Source organism: Anser cygnoides, chromosome 18 (genome assembly GCF_040182565.1).
Source record: "Anser cygnoides isolate HZ-2024a breed goose chromosome 18, Taihu_goose_T2T_genome, whole genome shotgun sequence".
NCBI classification, from domain to species: Eukaryota; Metazoa; Chordata; class Aves; order Anseriformes; family Anatidae; genus Anser; species Anser cygnoides.
In genome coordinates, this window is record NC_089890.1 from 13,023,520 (window position 1) to 13,042,146 (window position 18,627).

General features: G+C 44.6%; 1 protein-coding gene across 5 annotated transcripts in view; it reads left to right on the top strand.

Annotated features, from left to right (window-relative positions):
• Positions 1-13,021: 13,021 nt before the first annotated feature.
• The window catches only part of PITPNM3 (PITPNM family member 3), an 88,972-nt gene continuing 83,366 nt past the window's right edge, over positions 13,022-18,627 (top strand). For 2 of the 5 annotated variants that reach the window (XM_048074099.2, XM_066979697.1), the window contains exon 1: positions 13,463-13,783. In XM_048074099.2, the coding sequence (XP_047930056.1) occupies positions 13,762-13,783 (22 nt within the window). In that variant the 5' untranslated portion in view covers positions 13,463-13,761. Of the gene's footprint in view, positions 13,200-13,462; positions 13,784-18,627 lie in introns of those variants that run through there. The other 3 variants (XM_066979695.1, XM_066979696.1, XM_048074101.2) reach the window with 3 other exon arrangements.

Sequence of the window (18,627 nt, forward strand, 5' to 3'; positions counted from 1 at the left end):
CTTTTTAAAGCTAAGTACTGGGGAAGTACAATAAGCAGTTTCAGATTCAAAATGTATTTTAATGGTATAGATAGTGAAGAACAGATTTTCTTCAAACCTGTGCTGTTTCTCATTGCTGAAGGTCTTCAGGAACCGGTTAGATATCCAAAATGTGCTTTTCTACCTGGTATTGCACAGAATTTCCTTCCATGGGTATGTAAGATCTTCACAGGCCTGTTTTGTCTTGATTCTTTATGTGCAAGTTTCTTCAGTGCCTGAGCTGTGAGATGGACAAAACCAAAACAGGACGAAAGAATTTGGTGGTTATATACATGTTTGTATGACTCTGTTAAACATCAATTACTGCAGTCACATATAGCTGAAGTAGATCTAAAGTTCACAGAGTCGTTCAGTGATGTGACAGCAGACACACATCAGAGCAGTTTGGTGCAAGGGTAGTGCCAGACCCTGAGTGCACCAAGGTGTTGATGTGGTCACTTCCCAGCTGGTGCTGTGGGCACCCGGGTGTGATTCTGGAAACCCTCCGTGAGGACTCATTCAAATTCTATGAGCAGTTCTTGCAACTCCTGAAAATATGCAATCTACTTTGTAAATATTTAACTGTAGAAATTAGAATGGCATGCTTCTGGGAGAGAGGTAGTTATGGCAACAGTGTTTGCTTTACCAGTGCTTTGAAGAACTACTTTTTTCTGTACCTTTTTTCTGTACTTTTTTCTGGACCTAATTTAACTGCCATTAATGTCAATGTAAGAACATAACTGAGCTCCTTCTGTTTGGTTTGCTTTATCTCTGGGTTACTCTTGGAGGCTAACTTTGCACGTCCTCTTTCTCTTTGGACTGCTTTCTTCCCACCAGGAAAAATAGGTGTGTTTGTGTGTTTGTTTTAGATTTTTTTTTTGAAAACTTGTTCATAAGCAATAGCAAAAGGGGTTCCACGTTCATGATGTATGTGCTAGCCAGCTGTCAGTCAAACAGAAGATCTGCTTCAGTATATTTGTTCAAGGCACATTCTTGAAGTATATAATAACTTTCAAGCACATTTTTCCTCAGAAGTCCCCACATTATCTCTTGCAGCATGCTTGGAGTGCTAGATTGGTTAGGTTCTAAACTTATTTTTTAGGATGGTAGTCTGGTCTGAGAGAAAAGAAGCAGGTTGAAGGACAGTGGTCCTAACTGGTCATTTGTCATCTGTTTACATGTACTTCACCTGTGTGTTTGTGTCTGCCTGTTATCTCTTCCATGATAGTTTGCAACAAGTAGGTAAAAAAGGGGTGCCTCAGTTGACACTCCTAGCACAGGGAGGGAAGCATCTGACCATTAGTGCTCCTGAGCACTGTTGTGATGTTAATGTGGAACAGAGATTGGGCTGGCAGAACCTGTCTTCTGAAATACCTTGTTGAGAACAATTGAAATAAATGCAAAGCAGGATTTCAAGTTGTAGGTATTATTCTGTACAGAAGGAAATATAACCTAGCATTCAAAGTTTAACAATTACTTTCACTCATTTAGTGGAGATGATGTCTTCCTTCCATGGTCATTCCCTTTCACCTTTTCTCTTCGGGAAGATGTCCCTTTTCATGGATTAAACTCAGTCACTGCTGCTGAGAGATATTTTTCAAGGACTGATTTTTAATATTTTTGTTTTTAAATACTTTTTTAAGCAGCTTCCTGATTTGCCAAGGTGTTTTTGCACTTACATAACTTTTAAAGCAATTATTATAGGCATAGGTGTAAGAATTGCTGAATTCAGAGCTAATTCATTAGCTGCGTGAACTTTCCTTCAAACAAATTCCTACTTTTCCACATGTGTGTGTAAATCTAGCTGTAGATTCCAGCTTTAAAAAACAGAGAATGTGGTCTCACAGCATCAAGGTTGTAGTCAGTGCTGTCCTTTGCTTCATTGTTCCTTAGTGGGGATTTGTGTCTTCAGTCTAGCTGTGCCAGAGACACACACAAGAGGAAGGGTTCACCCTGACAGACTGGGGTGCATGCCTTGGTTCATACCTGAGAGGGTGCTGTTGTTGTGCCCAGTGGCTCAAGGGGCCAAGATGAAGCAATTTCCTAGTGGCCAAGGGAAGGCAAGAGCCCACAGCCCTGTGCAGGAGCAAAGGAGCTGGGTGGGTTCCGCTGGCCGCAGCTGCAGTGATTCAGGTGCTACTGGTCTCAGCCTGTATGAGAAGGTGACAGAGGTAAAAATGCCTTGGTGACTGCTGCAGCTTGGGACTGCATTGGGCTATGTCCTTGCTGTTTCTATGTGGCTCATAGGAGGCATTGCATGAACACCTTTTTTGTTTCTTTCTGAGAGCTGGGAAAGCTGCCTGGCTAGGTGGGAAGAGCCTGCCTGCAAGGCAGGATGTGCTCCAGTGGGAGGAGTGAGAATGGTCCCTCTTCTGAGCTGTTTCTGGAGCAGGCCAGCTCTCTGGAGGTTACTGAAGGTAGACCGCCTACAGGGAATTAATGATCCAACAGATTGTAAGATTAGTATGAAAACCAGGGGAGGAAGGAATAGGAATAATGAGAGAGAATGATTTGTGTGTGACTAGCTCCTAGTCATCTGCAGTTAGCTGTTTAATCTAGGGAGATTTTTATTTTTTTCAGGACTTAGACAATACTTTTTTTAATGGCACTTTGTATACACTGGGAATTGTAACTCTGCCTTATGTATTAAGCACTGGTCTTACAGCCCCGTTTTGTACCTGAAAAGCTCTGTGGAGCCAGAATATGGTTCACTGTGATTTTTGAAGCTGCTAGATAGTCCTTTGAACTCTGGCTAAAATCAGTAAGGACTGAATGTCACTGGTAGCTTTTTGTTTGTGTTTCTCTCTCATTCCCTTAAGGATCTGTTTCAGTGTTGTTTCTCATAACCCCATTATGTAAACCTGACACTGAACCAGCCTACGTGTTTGGGAGTAGATGCAGCCCTGACCTGAAAGGACTGGAGCAGCATAACATCAGCCTGTTTTACAGGAGTAAACCTGCAGGACTGAAAGCTCAGGGATGCTCCAGCCCACAAAGCCCTTTGGTTTATCTCAGCCTGGTCATTGTGTAATGTAAATTTGGCTTATTACTTGTGGAAGATTTAGAGAGGATTTGGGAAAGGAAGGGCGGGTGTCCTACAAAGAAGAAGAAAATTTTCTGCACAAAGACCTACTCTGGTCTGTGCTAACTGATTAGAATCCCTTTGTTGATGCCTATTTTTGGAAAGGTTTTGGATTTTGTCTCATTGAAGAGCAAGAGGAAGTATATACATTCTTTCTGGTTATGCATGTGTCAGAGGTTAGGAAACAATAAGATTTAATAGGCTTGGAGCAAGGAGAAGGATGTAATTCAGGTCATTGTATGAGTGAAATAAGCTTGGTTGGCTATCAATGGACTCCCCATTTTACAAGTCAACCGCCAGCTTTTACTTGATCATCTCACTAACTGTAAAACTCCTTTCACAGGGGCTTGCATGGGATTAGTCATATGGAGTCTCTCTACAGGCTGTTTGATGAGTGACAGAGATAGGGCACGGCTATTTTGTGGTGGGTGTTTTGAGGTGCCATGGCTGGAAGGCAAGATGTCTGCCTCATCCTCTGCACTCTGTCCAGCAGTGGGAGCAGCTTTTGGTGTAGCAGGTATGTGGGCAAACACAGGAAGAGGCTGGTCTTCTGCCCTTGCTGGACTGTGGTGAAGCCAACAAGAACGTGGCACTGCCAATCTGTCACCAACTACTCTTTTACAATAAGCCCTGTGAGACTGGTGTCTTGTGTCCTGCTTAAGTCACGCTCAGGACATGTGTTTGTACCTGACATACCACGTAGTGCTTCTCTGTGTGAGGGCAAATTATTTTAAAATAGACAAAGTGCAATGATGAAGGAAGTGGGTTGGAAATTGTAATAAGCTTGACAAGGAGAAACAAAATTCTCAGTACCTGCTGACTGCTGAAAGGAAAAGTATTTATTTCTGGTGACATCCTAACTCTCTTCTCTCTTGGGCTGACTTCTTTTTCATATTGTTGTTCATTAGATCTTGATTTATATTGATAGAAAAGGTTTACCTCAAGCGATTCAAGATGCTTTTGAAGTTCATTCCCTCACTGAAATGAAAGCAGTGCAAATCAGTTACTGCTTAGGTACAGCAGTCTAAATTCTTTAATACACTGTATCTGAGCAAATGGTAGCCAGTAAAATTATCTTGATCAAACAAAATGGTGTATCACAGCAAGAGAACAGTCAGTCTTGATGAAGCCACAGGAAGAAATGCTGATTTAAAAAAAATGCAGTTCCTTTTCTGCTACCACCTCCTTTGTCTTCAGGGAAGTTTTGTTCAGCTTTTAATGAGTAAAATAAGATCTTGAAACATCTTACTTGCATTTGCCTGTCAGAAATTAAGCAACCCAAAATTTCTGCAGGCCTTAAGCTCGCTTGGGAATCTTGTTTATTTATTGCACTCATTTGATTTTGTATCTTTGTGTATTCCTTCCTTCTTCTGTGAATCAAACATCAGAATAGCACTTGTTGTGAAGGCTGGGCTTTAATTGTTTCAGTGAATTCTTGGTAGAGAAAAGCTCCTACAATTCAGTAGGAGTTCAGTGCTCAGCAATTGTCAAGATTTAGAATATAGTAGTTTAGTTGGAAGGGACCTTCAAAAATCATCTAGTCCAACTTTCTGACCTCTTCAGGGCTAACTGAAAGTTAAAACATATTATTAAGGGCATTGTCCAAATGCCTTTTGAAGTTATGGGACATCAACCACCTCTCTAAGAAGCCTATTCCAGTGTTTGAGCACCCTCACGGTAAAGCAATTTTTCCTTATAACTATTCTGAACCTTCCCAGCACAGCTTTGTGCTGTTCCTGCACATCCTGTCATTGGTGACCAGGGAAAAGAGACTGGCACCTCTCTCTCTGCTTCCTGTGCTCAGGAAATTGTAGAAAGCAATGAGGTCACGTCTCAGCCTCCTCTTCTCCAGAGCAAACAACCCAAGTGTACTCAGCCTCTCTTCACAGTATTGTGCCTTCCAGCCCTTTCACCAGCTTTGTTGCCCGCTGCTAGACACTTTCAAGGACCTTAACATCCTTTTTATATTCTGGAGTCCAGAACTGCACACAATATTCAAGGTGAAACTGCACCAACACTAAATACAGCAGGAGAATCACCTCTTTTGACCGGCTGGCTATGTTGTGTTTAATGTAACCCAAAATATGATTTGCCCTTTTGGCTGCTGTTTCATGTTGAATCCGCTGTCTACCAGCACCCCCAGATCCCTTTCTGCTGAGCAGCTATCCAGCCACTCATCTCCCAGTCTGTACCTGTGTCCCAGGTGCAGAACCCAGCATTTTCCTTTGTTGAACTTCATGCCATTGATGATTGTCCAGTTTTCCAATTTATCTAGATCCCTCTACAAGGCCTCTTGTCCCTCCAGGGAGTCAACAGCACCTTCCAGTTCAGTACCATCAGCAAACTTGCAGGAGTTGAATGCATCCTCACTTGTAGACAATTTGTCCAGAAGGATGCATGGGCTCAAAGGCCTTATTGAAATCCATAGAGGCTATGTTCACTGCCTTCCCTTCATCCACCAAGCAGGTGACCTTATCAAACAAGATCAGATTATTCAGGCAGGAGTTCCCCTTGATGAACCTATGTTGACTACGTCTGATAACAACTTTATTCTTTAACTGCCTTTCATTATCCACCAGAATAATCCTCTCCATAACTTTAAATGATTTTTACATGTGGGATTTTTATATGTGTCTGAAATCCAAATGAAAGATTACACTCTCTAAAATGGTCTGTTATCTTTTAATTGGGAAAATAAACTTATTCTGAATATGAAACTAAGCAGCATCAATTAAACTAATGGTGAGTCTGCCACTGCCATCCCCCTCTCGTTTTCCTTCTGCTTCTGCAACAAGCCTGAGTATTTAGGCTGAGGAAAAAGAGGCAAACAGGAGTAGACTAGGAGGAAGGAGACAGAGAACAAGTAAACTTCTTTAAAAGGGGAAAGAAGAAAAGAGTGGTTGCTTCTGTTGTCAGGACTTCAAGTGTGGATTTCTAACCACCTCAGGTGCATACACCTAACAATGATTATATCAGAGGCAGGTGGCACTCCATCAATGTCAGTTATTTTTAAACCTCCTAAAATCCACATAGTAACCATCTCTTTTTCCTTCTTCTCCCTCTTCCTTTTTTTTTTTTAACTCACCATAGTAATTCCTGTCCCTTTTTGAGCTGGCATAGAAGAAAAAATCCACAATATTAGTTAAATATAAATAGCATTGTTCAAATGGACCCAAGCTGAGATGCTAGTATGATATGAATGTGACCAGGATTCATATAAGTGTGTCTGGGCTAGACATCCACAAGCCTGGCTGGGTATCACGGGCTGTGACCTGTGGCAGCTGGGCTGCTTTGCAGCATCTCTCCGAGAAGCCGTGTGGGCAGCACGCCCTAGTCAAGATAAGTATATGCCTGAGAAAGCCAGTGGAAATTGAGGTTGGGTATGTTTGTGCAAACAGCTGCTGCACTGCAGAGCAGGAATGCTCCATAGATGCTTCTAAAAATTCTGGTGCTACTATCTCTCCCTTTCCCCTCAGCATTTCAGTTAGGAAACATATGACTAAAAACAGCCTACTGTTTAAAGCACCAAGAGAGCAGGGCTGTCTGATTACTGTGTTAGCATTTTGTTTTTGTTCTGAATGTGTACAGGCTTCTTTTTTTTCCTTCCAAATACCCAGTCCTTCAGTTAGTAAAAAAGATGGATTTAGGATCAAGCTTCATCAATCAATATTCTTGTATTTGTCGTAGTCTGTCCTTCTGCTGATCTTTTCTAACGTTCTGCTCTACTATGGGCTAGTAATCAGGCTACAGGAAGAAGGCTTCCTAGCAACACATTAAACCACTATAACAATACTTTAGAAAAAAACAGGCTGCCTTTACGAAAAACGACATTGGGAAGCTGATAAAGAATTTCCCTTGCAGAAAGAATAGAAGTTCTGTGCTTATCTGCTGAAATAGAGGCCATGCAACTTTATCAGTCTTCCTCTTTCTCTAATGGAAAAATCAGAAGGGGATCAATAAAACAGAGCAAATACCAGTAATGTTGGAGATTGGAAAGTCTGGGTTATTCTTTAAGAGTGGATTAGATAGGGGAGGCACAAGAGGATGAAATCTGAGCTATTTTATAGTGGAAGACTGAGATATCTAACCAGCAAGAGTATAGTAAGAGAGAGACATTATGCAGCCATGGCAAATCTTGTCTTTTATGTGGTAGATGTTGATTAACTTTGCCTTCTCTGTGTGGCTGCAGCAGTCTAGAGGAAACTTGTACCCTCAGGTTCACTTGCTTCTGCGCCCTCTCCCTCTCAATTTGGTATTTGGAATGGACAGGAAAGGCTGTTTCTTCTAAAGAACTATTTCTGCAGCACTACCAGGTATGAAAAACTCATGATTATGTGGGACCTCTTCTGTAGGGTCTGGAGCACATCTATGTGATCTCATTTGTGCCTGAGGAGTCTTTGTGAGCTGTATTTCTTTCCATCTGTTCCATCTGGAACTGGAAGCTGATTGCTTTGTGGTCAGCAAATCTCTCCCTTGTATTAAGGAATTGTAAACAGTGCAGAGAAAACAATCTAGATTAAAGTAGTGAGTCTACAGTATGGTAACAAGGAAATACGAGATATAAACTATTTAGTTATGAAGTCCTGCTTAAATCCTGTGGTTTTAACTCTCATCAATTTTCTTTACACCTGCTTTTTATGCCTTCTGCGTTCTTCCTTATGTAGCTACTAATACTGGAGTGCACTGGAGCTAAAACAGCAACTACCATTTTTCCTTGCCTACATCTTCAGAATGCCTCAGCCCTGATATTGCTGATCACTCCAAGTCCGCCCCTACTCTGATGGACCTTTAATTGGACAGGCTCTGGATGTTGAGAAGACTTGAGGCAGGAGGAGAGAGCATCTTTCAGGTCAGAGCTTACGAAGAGGATAACAGATGGGGGACTGACTATTTCAGGACCGAGCCTCCCTCAGCTCTTGTTTCTGCATCTATTGATAGCTGTCTTGGCCATTAGTTGGACCCTGCTTCCCTGCAGAGCAAGAGCTGTGATATTGTTAGCAGAGTTCTCATTACCAGGCCCAGGTATTTGACTGGCTGTCTTATGCCTGATATGGACTTTACACAGGCACACATTCAGCTCCAGCTGAGTAATTCTGGTATCGATCAGTGCTACCTTAGTAATAAGGGCTGTATGAGGCAGGATTTGTGGTATCTGGGATTATCTTGAGCTAGCAGCAACCTGGCAACACAAACCCATGTACTTCCCTGATAGAGAATTTCCTGTACCTTGGATTACTATAAAATCTTTGCTGGGACAAGTTGCACATCCATCACTGTCTTCTACTGTGCCTCTGTACGTTATGATTTTGTCCCTTTGTTTTTTGGCAGAATGCTGCTCTCTTCTAGTATGCTGGGCTTTGACATATCTTGTCCTTTTTTTTTTTTTCCTTTCTTTCTTTTTTTTTTTTTTTGATTTTGCGCATATGTGACACACAAACAGTGCAGAGAGGCCTCTCGAATGATTTAAAGTTATGTTGCCAAGATTCACCATCCTAAGACTTATTCTTGGATCTTGGACAGTTTCTCTGGCTGTTGCACTGGCATGAGCAGCCACAAAGCAGGTGTATCTGCTGCCAGAGAATTTCTCAGTCATTCCAAGTAAAACAGCGTAGTACAACCGATCTCTAGTGGGTGGCTAACATACAACACTTGGCTGTAAGCTGTTCTACCATCCGCTGTTTTCTCTGATTCAATGTGGTGTTTGCTCCTCAGGGCTGCCTCTCAATTTCTGTGGTGACTGCAAGGATATAGGAACTGAGCTTAAAGTATTCTCCTGACCTTTGTTGCACCCTTCTCATCAGCTGCTTTGTTAGTCCACACATTGCTGTCTACTGCTGATGGAACTGCACTCAGCATCACCACTTCTTGAAATAAGTAGACTATCTTCTGACTTTGGACAGACTATGTGGTGCGTAGTGCACAGATTTCCTATTTCCCTTAATTCCTCAATATTTTCCTTGTTTGGCTCCAAAGGCTGCTTAAAACAGAATGAACCTAATGTCTCTGGGCATAACCGTACAGAAGCCAGGCTTGAATTCAGTCCAGAAGACTAACCAACTGACCTTCAGCTTTGCTGCCTAGGCCATTAAGGGTTTATCTAGAACCACCTTCCCTGTCCAATTTGAGACAGTTTGCCTCATTATGTGGAGAGCTGTTTCTCAAGGGGTCAATGGTGTCAGTAGTTAGCATTCTTGTCTGAGCTCCCATCCTCAGGTGGCTTTGTCAGAGGAGGCCTCTGACACATGGCGCTGCCTATTTTGCCAGTCTGCAGGAGGTAGTATGCAAACCATGTTTTATACAAGGTTTGATTTCTATAGACATCTTGCAAGACTAGAAAACCTAACAATGATAGGGAGCACCCCTTGATATAGGCTGTGTCTTGAGAGAAGTTTCTCTGCTATATTGCAAGGAAAAGCAGTTGGGTTGCCATTAAATCTGAATGTGCTCAGAATTAAGATAACGTGTTTGTAATTAGATTATTTTCTTAACAAGTACTTGGATATAGAAATATATTTGAAGATATTCCAGCTTAGGTCATTGCCTGGTTTATATTTTTCTTACATTATTGTTTGCCTATGACTCTTGTAGAGGTTCAACAGGTCTCAGTAATACACAAAAAAAAAGCTGTGTGTCATCATGTACTGAAAGGATTTAGTTGCAATGCCTGGAGCTTTTGCAAGCCTTTAGAAGAAAGAGAAAAGTTCTGGAGGTTTATGTTTTCACGGGCTGGCAGTTGTCTGCTTTCAGTATTCAGAACAATATGAATTAATCTTTTCCCCTCAAGGGAGGCATTGTGGTTCTTATTGCCTTCAAAGGCTGCAGTGAACTGCCTGCTCAGGCAGCCATGCCAATGGAAAGCCTTTTATTTTTCCAGACTGCATCTAGCACAGTGCAAAATAGCTGTTAAGGGTGAGTATGTGTTAGAACTGTGGTGTTGCTTGTGAACAACAACAAAGCATATGCTTTCTTACATTCAGAGCTACTGTGCAAAGGTCTAATTTCTTCCTGTCTTTTTGGAGAAGGATGGTGGGTAGGGAGGTAGCACATCTGCAATGATTCCAAGATGATAGAGTCTTGTATGGGGGAAAATGAAAAACCTGCTCTGCAAAAGTACATTTTTTAAGTACAGTGCACTGTAATGATCTCCATAAAAGAAATTGTTGAACAATGACATCAGATGCTTATCCAATCTTCTTTCAATGGCTGGGTCAGATTCTGATTTTAAAATGTATTTTCACTACTTTGATTAAAGGTAAAGATTGCTCTTTTATGTTATTAAGGGTCTACTTTATCTGTTTACTGTTCTTCTTCACTCAGATAGCTAAGCTGACAGGGAAAAGCAGTTTATCAAACTGATACAGCAGTAGAATCTCCCTGACCCAAATTCCAGCCCTTGCCTACTACCATATTACACAGATATAGCAGCTTGGATGTATCTTGTAGTGTGCCATCATTGCAAGATGTAAATTTGTTCTTCGTGGTGTAAGTTGAAAGGAGTTAGTTTTTTAATGAAGAAGCTCTGAGCATGGTGGGCAGAGCTCTGGGAATGCACACTCAGATTTCAGTGTTGCCTTCGGTCTTTATACTTCGCTTTCCCTGTCTGCAAAAAGGAGTAGAGGACAAAGAAGGAGAGGGAAATGTTACATTTATCTGATCTGAGTACAGTATTCTTTGAGTTCTCCATACAACTCAAATTCTCAAAGGCATTTTAGATGAAGTTTTTCTTCCAGTAATATTAGCCAAACATTTCTGGAGCAGAGAATATGATTTATTTTTTTAAATAGTTTGCAAAGCTTGAATCTTGTATAGATGTTAATGCCTAAATTGTTGCATCTTGTGTTTTCTGCTTAAGAAAGAGACTGATTTGACTTAGTTCAATACTTGCACTTACCCAGTAGATAATACTATCCAAAAAATCTTAATGAAAAAAACAATTTTGGATACGTTGTAGAGACATTCTATGTTAAATGGCTGCATTGTTTTGTGTCTGCATAAACTGTTTCATATCTCTAAATAGAAGAGCTATTCCAGGCAGGTTTTGTCTCTCTCTCTCCCAGTGAAGATATGGGGAGCATGATAAAGGAATCACCTTCACTTTAATCTTGGTCTGGTTATTAAATTGAGTGCAGTTAATGAAGGACAGAGCTATTAAGATATTATGAGGTAACCATCTCATGGGAATCTCCCTGGTTGTTTCCTATCTGCAGACTAAGTTCTTCCAAGCCCTAGAAAAACTTCTCATTAAAAATTCTTCTCAGGTGACTATGAGAATCTGTTTTGGTGTGGCTTCTACATGGTGGCTGACGTGGGGACTATTAGCCTGACACATCTGGAAAGTTACTGTGGTTTACTTCAGTCACCTTTATGAAACTGCTTAATGGCAGTTAGGATTGCGTGAATTCAGCTTCTCTTTGCTTACACTTTTGTGCATCCATGTCCAGACTGAATGCAAATATGGAAAGGATGAAGACTTTTCAAAAGGCTACAGTGCAAGTGGATCAGTGTCTGGTCTGTAATGAATATATCCCTGGGCGTGCATCACTGATAGACTGTTGCTAGCGTGTACCTCCAGTATGGCTAGATTTCTTGAAATAACGCTTAAGTCATGCATACGTCTTATGCTGGCCTTCTACACAGGTGACCCTCTGGAAATAGGAGGTGAAGTTCTGCCCTTGTATCCTCACTCTGTTGATTTCAGAGAAGTTGTGGAGGCATAACAGAAAGCGAAGCTTTGTGCATGTTTGCCCTCGGTGAATGGCAGAGAGAAGACAATTGCTGCTGTTTATTCCTTTTATGCTGTTGTCATGATAGCTTTTATGATAAACTGCAAATGGGTTTGTCATACATTTGATAGCTGTGGATAATCATGGATTTTCAAATACTTGTTAAAACTAAGTCTGTCTTTTGTTCTGTTTCCTACTCCAACTGGTACTGAGTTAACATGCAGTTGAAACAGATGTTTTTATCCCATTACTGGCCTACTGCTTCCCAGATGTCAGGGTGGCAAGTCACATCTGTACAGGACAGAAGCTGTTTGGAAAGTAGTGCAACTGTTATAGTAGGAAGCAACACTGAGTAGGGAGCTCCAAATATATCCTTTCCTTTCAGACATTTGCCTCTGAGCCAGCACTGATACCAGCCCCATGAATACATTCACAGCCTTTCTCTAGGATTGCTTTATTTGGCAGCTTATTGACACTATAGCTTCTTTGAGATAGCAATTGTGTGGTCAAATCTTTTAAACATGACTTCATGTGAAACAGCAATGTGGCTCAAGGCCAAACTTTTCCACCATGGAGCATGGTCACCCATAGATGGGAGAACACAAATTATAATTAGCATACTTTCACTTGGCTTTGGAGGGTGAAAACTATGGGGAGTTGTGGCTATTCCACTTAAGCATCAAACAAAGACACTTAACTGTCTCTGGGGTTTAAAACACTGTTCTCAGTGGTATTTGCTGTGACTGCTGAATGAACTCTTTAGCAAGATCCAAAGCAAATTGTGTATTTATTTTTTTACCCACCACGTTGGTATTGGCACAAAGCCCGCAAGCTGCTTTAGGTCTCAGTTGCATTGTTTTCTTGGTTCTTTAATTGCATTCTTCCTTGGGCAAAACTTTAGTTTACCATACTTTATTTTTTGGTGTTCCGACACACTGTAAATAAAATATAGCCCCTCACAGGCTTTCTCCCTGCCTCCTCCCACTATTCCTCCAAGACAGGCAGCCACTTCAGTCATTTCTGAAGGTGAGTTTCCCCCAGTTCTTCGGAGATCTGGAGAAGCAGGCTACTCTCTATTTTGTCCTTAATGTGCCTCAAGTGAGGGTCTTGAAGAGGGAGAAAAATAGTCCCGCCCTGAACGTTCCCTAGCTCGACTCCCGCAGCAGCGTGCAAGCAGCTCTCCTACCGCGGACTTAAAAGGCCTTGCGGCAGTTCGGCCGCTGCACTGACACACGCTTTTTGGCCAAGGGCTTTTTGCCGTTAAATCCGGACCAGCCACTTGCAGGAGCCGTTTGTGCGGGCCGTGCTGCCGCAGCGACCGAGGCACGCGCCGCCGGCCAGCCCCCGGGCGCTCCGCAGCGGGCAGCAGAGCGGAGGTAACGCCGGGCGGCCGGGGCGCTGCGGCCGGGTACAGGGCGGCAAGGACGGGCGGCGGCGGAGAGCCGAGGCGCGGGCAGCGGGCAGGACGAGCCGGCCGCGGGCACCGAGGGCTTCTGCTCTGAGCGGCGGCGCACGCAGGAGCGGGCAGCACGGGCCGCTCTGGGCTGCGGCTGGGCGGGCCCCGGGGGCGGGCGGGCTTGGGGAGTCCCGCGGCCGCGCCTCTGCTCGGGCCTCGCCCATCGCCCTCCCGGCCGTCTGCGAACAGCCGCATCGCACGGGGCTGCCGGACCGGCTCGGCGCCTGGTCACGCCTGAGCCGCTCGCTGCGCCTTTAACGGCGGCGGCTGCGCCGCGGCGGGTGGGCTGCGCGGGGGGACGGAGCGGCACGGCGGCGCCTCCCGGCCGCGTCTCTCGGCGCCGCAGGCGGGTGGGCGGTGCGGGACCTCCGCCGGGAGCAGATGGAGTGGCGGGGCGCGGGGTGCCGGAGCGCCGGGAGGGCCCCGCGGGCGAGCAGCTGACGCGGCCGGCGACGGCTTGGCCGGGAGCGGTCAGCCCCGAGATGGCGAAAGCTCCGCGCCCAGGTGAGCGGGGAGCCCGCGCGGCGGGAGAGGCTGTCCTGAGGGGAGGGGGCGGTGAGTGGGGGGGGTCCGGCCGCACTCCCCGCGCACTGGCCGGCCTCGGGGGCAGACCCCGCTCCGTGCCTGCCGCAGGCCGAGCCGCTCCGAGCCGGGCGCCCCGTCGTGGCCCTGTGCGGGGTGCCGCGGCCTGCCCAGCCCCGTGCCGCGCGGACCCTGCCGCCGACCCACGGGAACGGTAGCTGCAGGCTCCCGTAAAGGAGACCCAGGTGCGTTCGCCCGAGCAGGGTCCGCTGTGCCTTCGGCGCTCCTGCGGGCCCTGTGCCGATGATCGCGGGAGTCCCGCGTGGGGCGGCTGCCCAGGCCGCCGGCGTCCTGCTTCCTGCCGGCTCTCCTCCCCGGCGCTGGGCTGGGGCTGTGGAAGGGCTCCCAGGTCCGGAGGCTGCACCGTGGCTGCAGCCTGGCTGAACCGACGCTCGCTGCTGCCTGATGTGGGAGAAGCAGAAAGGGAAGCGGCAGCTGCAGGCTCCTCTGAAGACAATAAAGATGTGCTTGTTTGGGTAGTACCCTTTCAAAGGAAAATGCAGATCTAGTCTCCCTTGTGCTTACTGGCTCACGTTTTTTTGCTTTTGCTTCCCTCGGAGCCTGAGCAATTTGGAGGTCAGTTTGCTGGACTTCAGGCTGGAGAGCTTGAGAGTACTGTGCAGCAAAGCCATGTTAGAATCATAGAATCATTAAGGTTGGAAAAGACCTCCAAGATCATCTGGTCCAACCATCACCCCACTACCAATGTCACCCACTAAACTATGTCCCTAAGCACTATGTCCAACCTTTCCTTGAACACCCCCAGGGACGGTGACTCCACCACCTCCCTGGGTGACCTGTTCCAATGCCTAATCACTCTTTCTGAGAAGAAATGTCTCCTAGTTTCAAACCTGAACCTCCCCTGGCACAACTTGAGGCCATTCCCTCTTGTCCTGTCACTAATTACCTGTGGAAAGAGGCCGACCCCCAGCTCCCCACACCTGCCTTTCAGGTAGTTGTAGAGAGCAATGAGGTCTCCCCTCAGCCTCCTCTTCTCCAGACTGAACAATCCCAGTTCCCTCAGCTTTTCCTTATAGGACTTGTGATCCAAACCCTTCACCAGTTTTGTAGCCCTTCTCTGGACATGCTCCAGGGCTTCAATGTCTTTCCTGTAGTGAGAGGCCCAAAACTGGACACAGTACTCAAGGTGCAGCCTCACTAGAGCACAGTACAGGGGAACGATCACCTCCTTGGTCCCACTGGCTATGCTTCCTGATACAAGCCAGGATGCTGCTGGCCTTCTTGGCCACCTGGGCATGCTGCTGGCTCATGTTCAGGTGAGCGTCGATCAACACCCCCAGATCCTTTTCCTCTGCACAGCTTTCCAGCCACTATGCCCCAAGCCTGATGCCCCATGCTTGCTGGCAGCCACATCCCTGGTAACACGTGTTCGGTGCACATGAGTGACCTATGTCAGCTGGCAGAGCCCATGAGAAACCTCTTGCTGTTGCAGAAGTGGTTTTCTTCTGGGTTGCATGCTGAGCCCATTGCTTTTGGAGTGACAGCCTAACTGTGCAATGACTAAATGCCTGTTGGTCTGTGTGTGAAACTTGCCTGGTGTTTGGTGCCAGTCCTGTTATCTGTCAGTGTAGCTTTACAGTCGCATGGTAGCATTATATCTACAACCAAGTTATTTTTCCCAACAAGATTATTTTATTTTATTTTTTAATATTTCCCCAAGATAGGCATGGATTGCGGGCAGCAATCCAGAAAAAAATCTGAGAAAAATAGAGTTCAGGAATGTGAGAACATCAGTCACTTTAGAAAATGCAAGTAGGGTATAGAACTAAATGATTGGTTTTAGTCTTTGATAGATGAAGTATTAATCAAAAGTGTAAAAAGTCACATTGGTTTTTTGGGGCATTGGTTTGCTGTCCTTTTAACTTTGATAGGAAGATAAGGATGTGGTGTTTTCATTTTGTGGTAGTTTGGTAGTTTTATGTTGTCGCTGCTTCTTGTCTTAAGGAAATGCAAGAATCATCCATTCACAAAGGAGCTCTTTCAGAATGTATCTGACTTAGGAGCAGAGCAAATGTGCAGCTTGTAGAAATGGAGCCTACTGAGTTACCTACATGAGCTAGAATATGCACAAATATGCAAATGTTGTGGCTGTCTTGCCTGTATGTTCCCTGCCTTGCAGCCGCAAGCATTTCTGTGGCCTTGTCGTAAATACAAAGACAGTACATAATTCTAGGAACTACAAAATCTGGTTGATCACTTTTGAATGGCACATGTGCTTATGATGGGCTTTTAGAGGCAGTCATCTTGACTTGTTTGAGTAGCCAGGTCTCACCTATTGGACATAAGGTCTTAAGCAAAATCCCTGCACAGAACTTGCTAGGGCACTTGCAGGATTGTAGGTTGCAGACCACATTGGGGCAACTGCAGCTCGCTACCTGGCATGTCCCTGTGGGTGGTGTGATATCTGTTCTTAATCTTTATTTCTTTTTGTAACAGACAGCAGTGACTCAAAAATGCCAGATCCTTCACAGAAAGCAAAAATGTCTGCACTAGGAAAGTACTTTCAGATGTGATGCAGGCAGTCCACCTACAGTCATTGCAGGAAAAGGTTAGAGAATATTCATATGTTCCCTGGTTTTGGGGAGTGAGTTTGGAGGAGGTGGTGAAGCTGCTAAGAAAAAGGGTAAAGTTAATTTCTGCTGTGGGAGAGCTGGCATCTGAAGCATCAAGAAACAGCTCTAAAAGATGTACCATATTTATAGGAAAGCTTGATCTAGGATTTGGAGCCTGAACCACCATGTTCAACCTCCTCTCTCTTCTTTCATCTCATCAGTAATGCCATAAGGTGCAAGACTGAAAATGCCACTGGTACCTTAAAATAGGGGCTGAAAGGCCTGCATGGATTAGCTTTTTGTTTTGTTTCCTGTGCTCAGTGAACAAATATATGCCTGTCCATACCATCTGTTGCAGAACTGTCAGTTGAAGGATGTACAGAGTAGGTAGCCAGGGGCTTGTCATTGCTAAAGTGCTATTAGTAGAAAGGCACTGAGTGAGGAAATAGGAGAGAGAAGTTGGTTATATTGGGTACTTAGCCCACAGTGGTGTCTGGACTGTTTCTCCAATTAGCCCTTTCACTTCTTAGCAAGGGAACTTGCATTTTGCATGGACTTTTTCTGCCTTTAACTGTATCTGTGGCTGAGTCAACTAGGCTCTTTGCTCTCCTTTTTATTTTTTGCATAGGGACAGGTGCAGCCACAATGAGAATAAATGGGTGCCCAGACCCTTTGCCCTTTCTAGCTTTCCTGGTGTCCATCTGACACTATCTTCAAGCTGCTGCTTCCTTTCTAATGATTTCATTCTGCTGTTAATGCTTCCCTTCAGCCCTCAATTCTTCCCTGTTTGTCAGCCCTTTCCATGCCTGTTAGAAACCTAGTCTTAGTACCCTGCCTCTGTCAGTCCAGGTCTGCTATCAGAGGAATTATGTTAACATCTCTTCTCTGGGCTTCAGTTTCTCTGATAAACATAATGACTTTACTTCCTCTAGACCCCTGCTTACTTAATTCCTCTTTCAAGATGACCATTTTTTTAAATTCTTTTTTTCGCCACCTATATATTCCTGCCCCCTTGCCTTTCTGGTGCCTACTGTGCACTGTATTGGTTTATTCTAAGTTAGAGGTAATGCCAGTCACTGGAATGGAACAAGTAGATGCCTTTTTTTTCTCCTGATTTGATATGCATTTTAAATATTTTTTTTTTCATAACAATGTTGAAGCAACGCTTTTGGTAGGGGTAGGAGAGCATGTGGAATTATTGAATTACAGTGGTGGGCTGTTCTATCTTTAAGGTGCTTGGGACTAGGGGGATGAATAAGTTTTGAACACCAGGCCTTTTAAAATGATACGTGGAAGTGGTTAAATTTAAGTTAGGAATCAGCAGCATTAGTCATTCAATTTTCAGAAGAAGACCTTTGTTTCTTAAAGTACTTTTCAGAGCTTTTCTTTGGCCTTACTTCACTTCTTGTCTGTTCTTCTGCTTCCATTTTCCTAGTTCTGAGAACATTGGCTACAGATCAGTAAGGCCACTTCAATTCCTCTTTTTTTTTTCTCTTTTATAAACATCCTTGAATTGCATGGAATGATGTGCATTCATGCACTGCTTAATTGTCATATCACTGCCAGTTTGTCACTTTAAACAAACAAACAAAAAACACAACACCTTTGGAAATAATTTGTTTATGGCTCCTGACCAGGAGAAACTAGAAACAATTGTGCTCTTTTATGTAGTTTTCAACTACTGATGATTTTGACAGGATAATTTGCTCATTCACCTATGAGAAAATGATCTCTGCTGGTTTGTTAGAGGAAATGGAATTGGCTTTTCCCCACAACTTTTCTGCTCCTTAGGTCTGTTGTTGAGCATATGAGTGTAGTGGGTTTATGTGGCAAGGTTTTGGTAGCTGGAGGCTGCAGGGGTGGCTTCTGTGAGAAGAATCCAGAAGCTGCCCCATGTTAGATAAGGGCCCTGCTGCTGGACAGAGCCAAGCCAATAAGCGATGTTGTTTGCACCTCTGTGAGAGCATATTTAAGAAAGGAAAAAAAACAACAACAACAACAACAAAAACCCTGCTGCTCAACAGCAGCTGGGGGAGAGGAGTGAGAAACAGCCTCGCAGACACCAAGGTCTGGTGAATAAGGAGGGGCAGGAGGTGCTCCAGGCGCTGGAGCAGCAGTTCCCCTGCAGCCTGTGGAGAGGCCCCTGGTGGAGCAGGCTGTCCCCCCGCAGCCCGTGGTGTACCACAGCGGAGC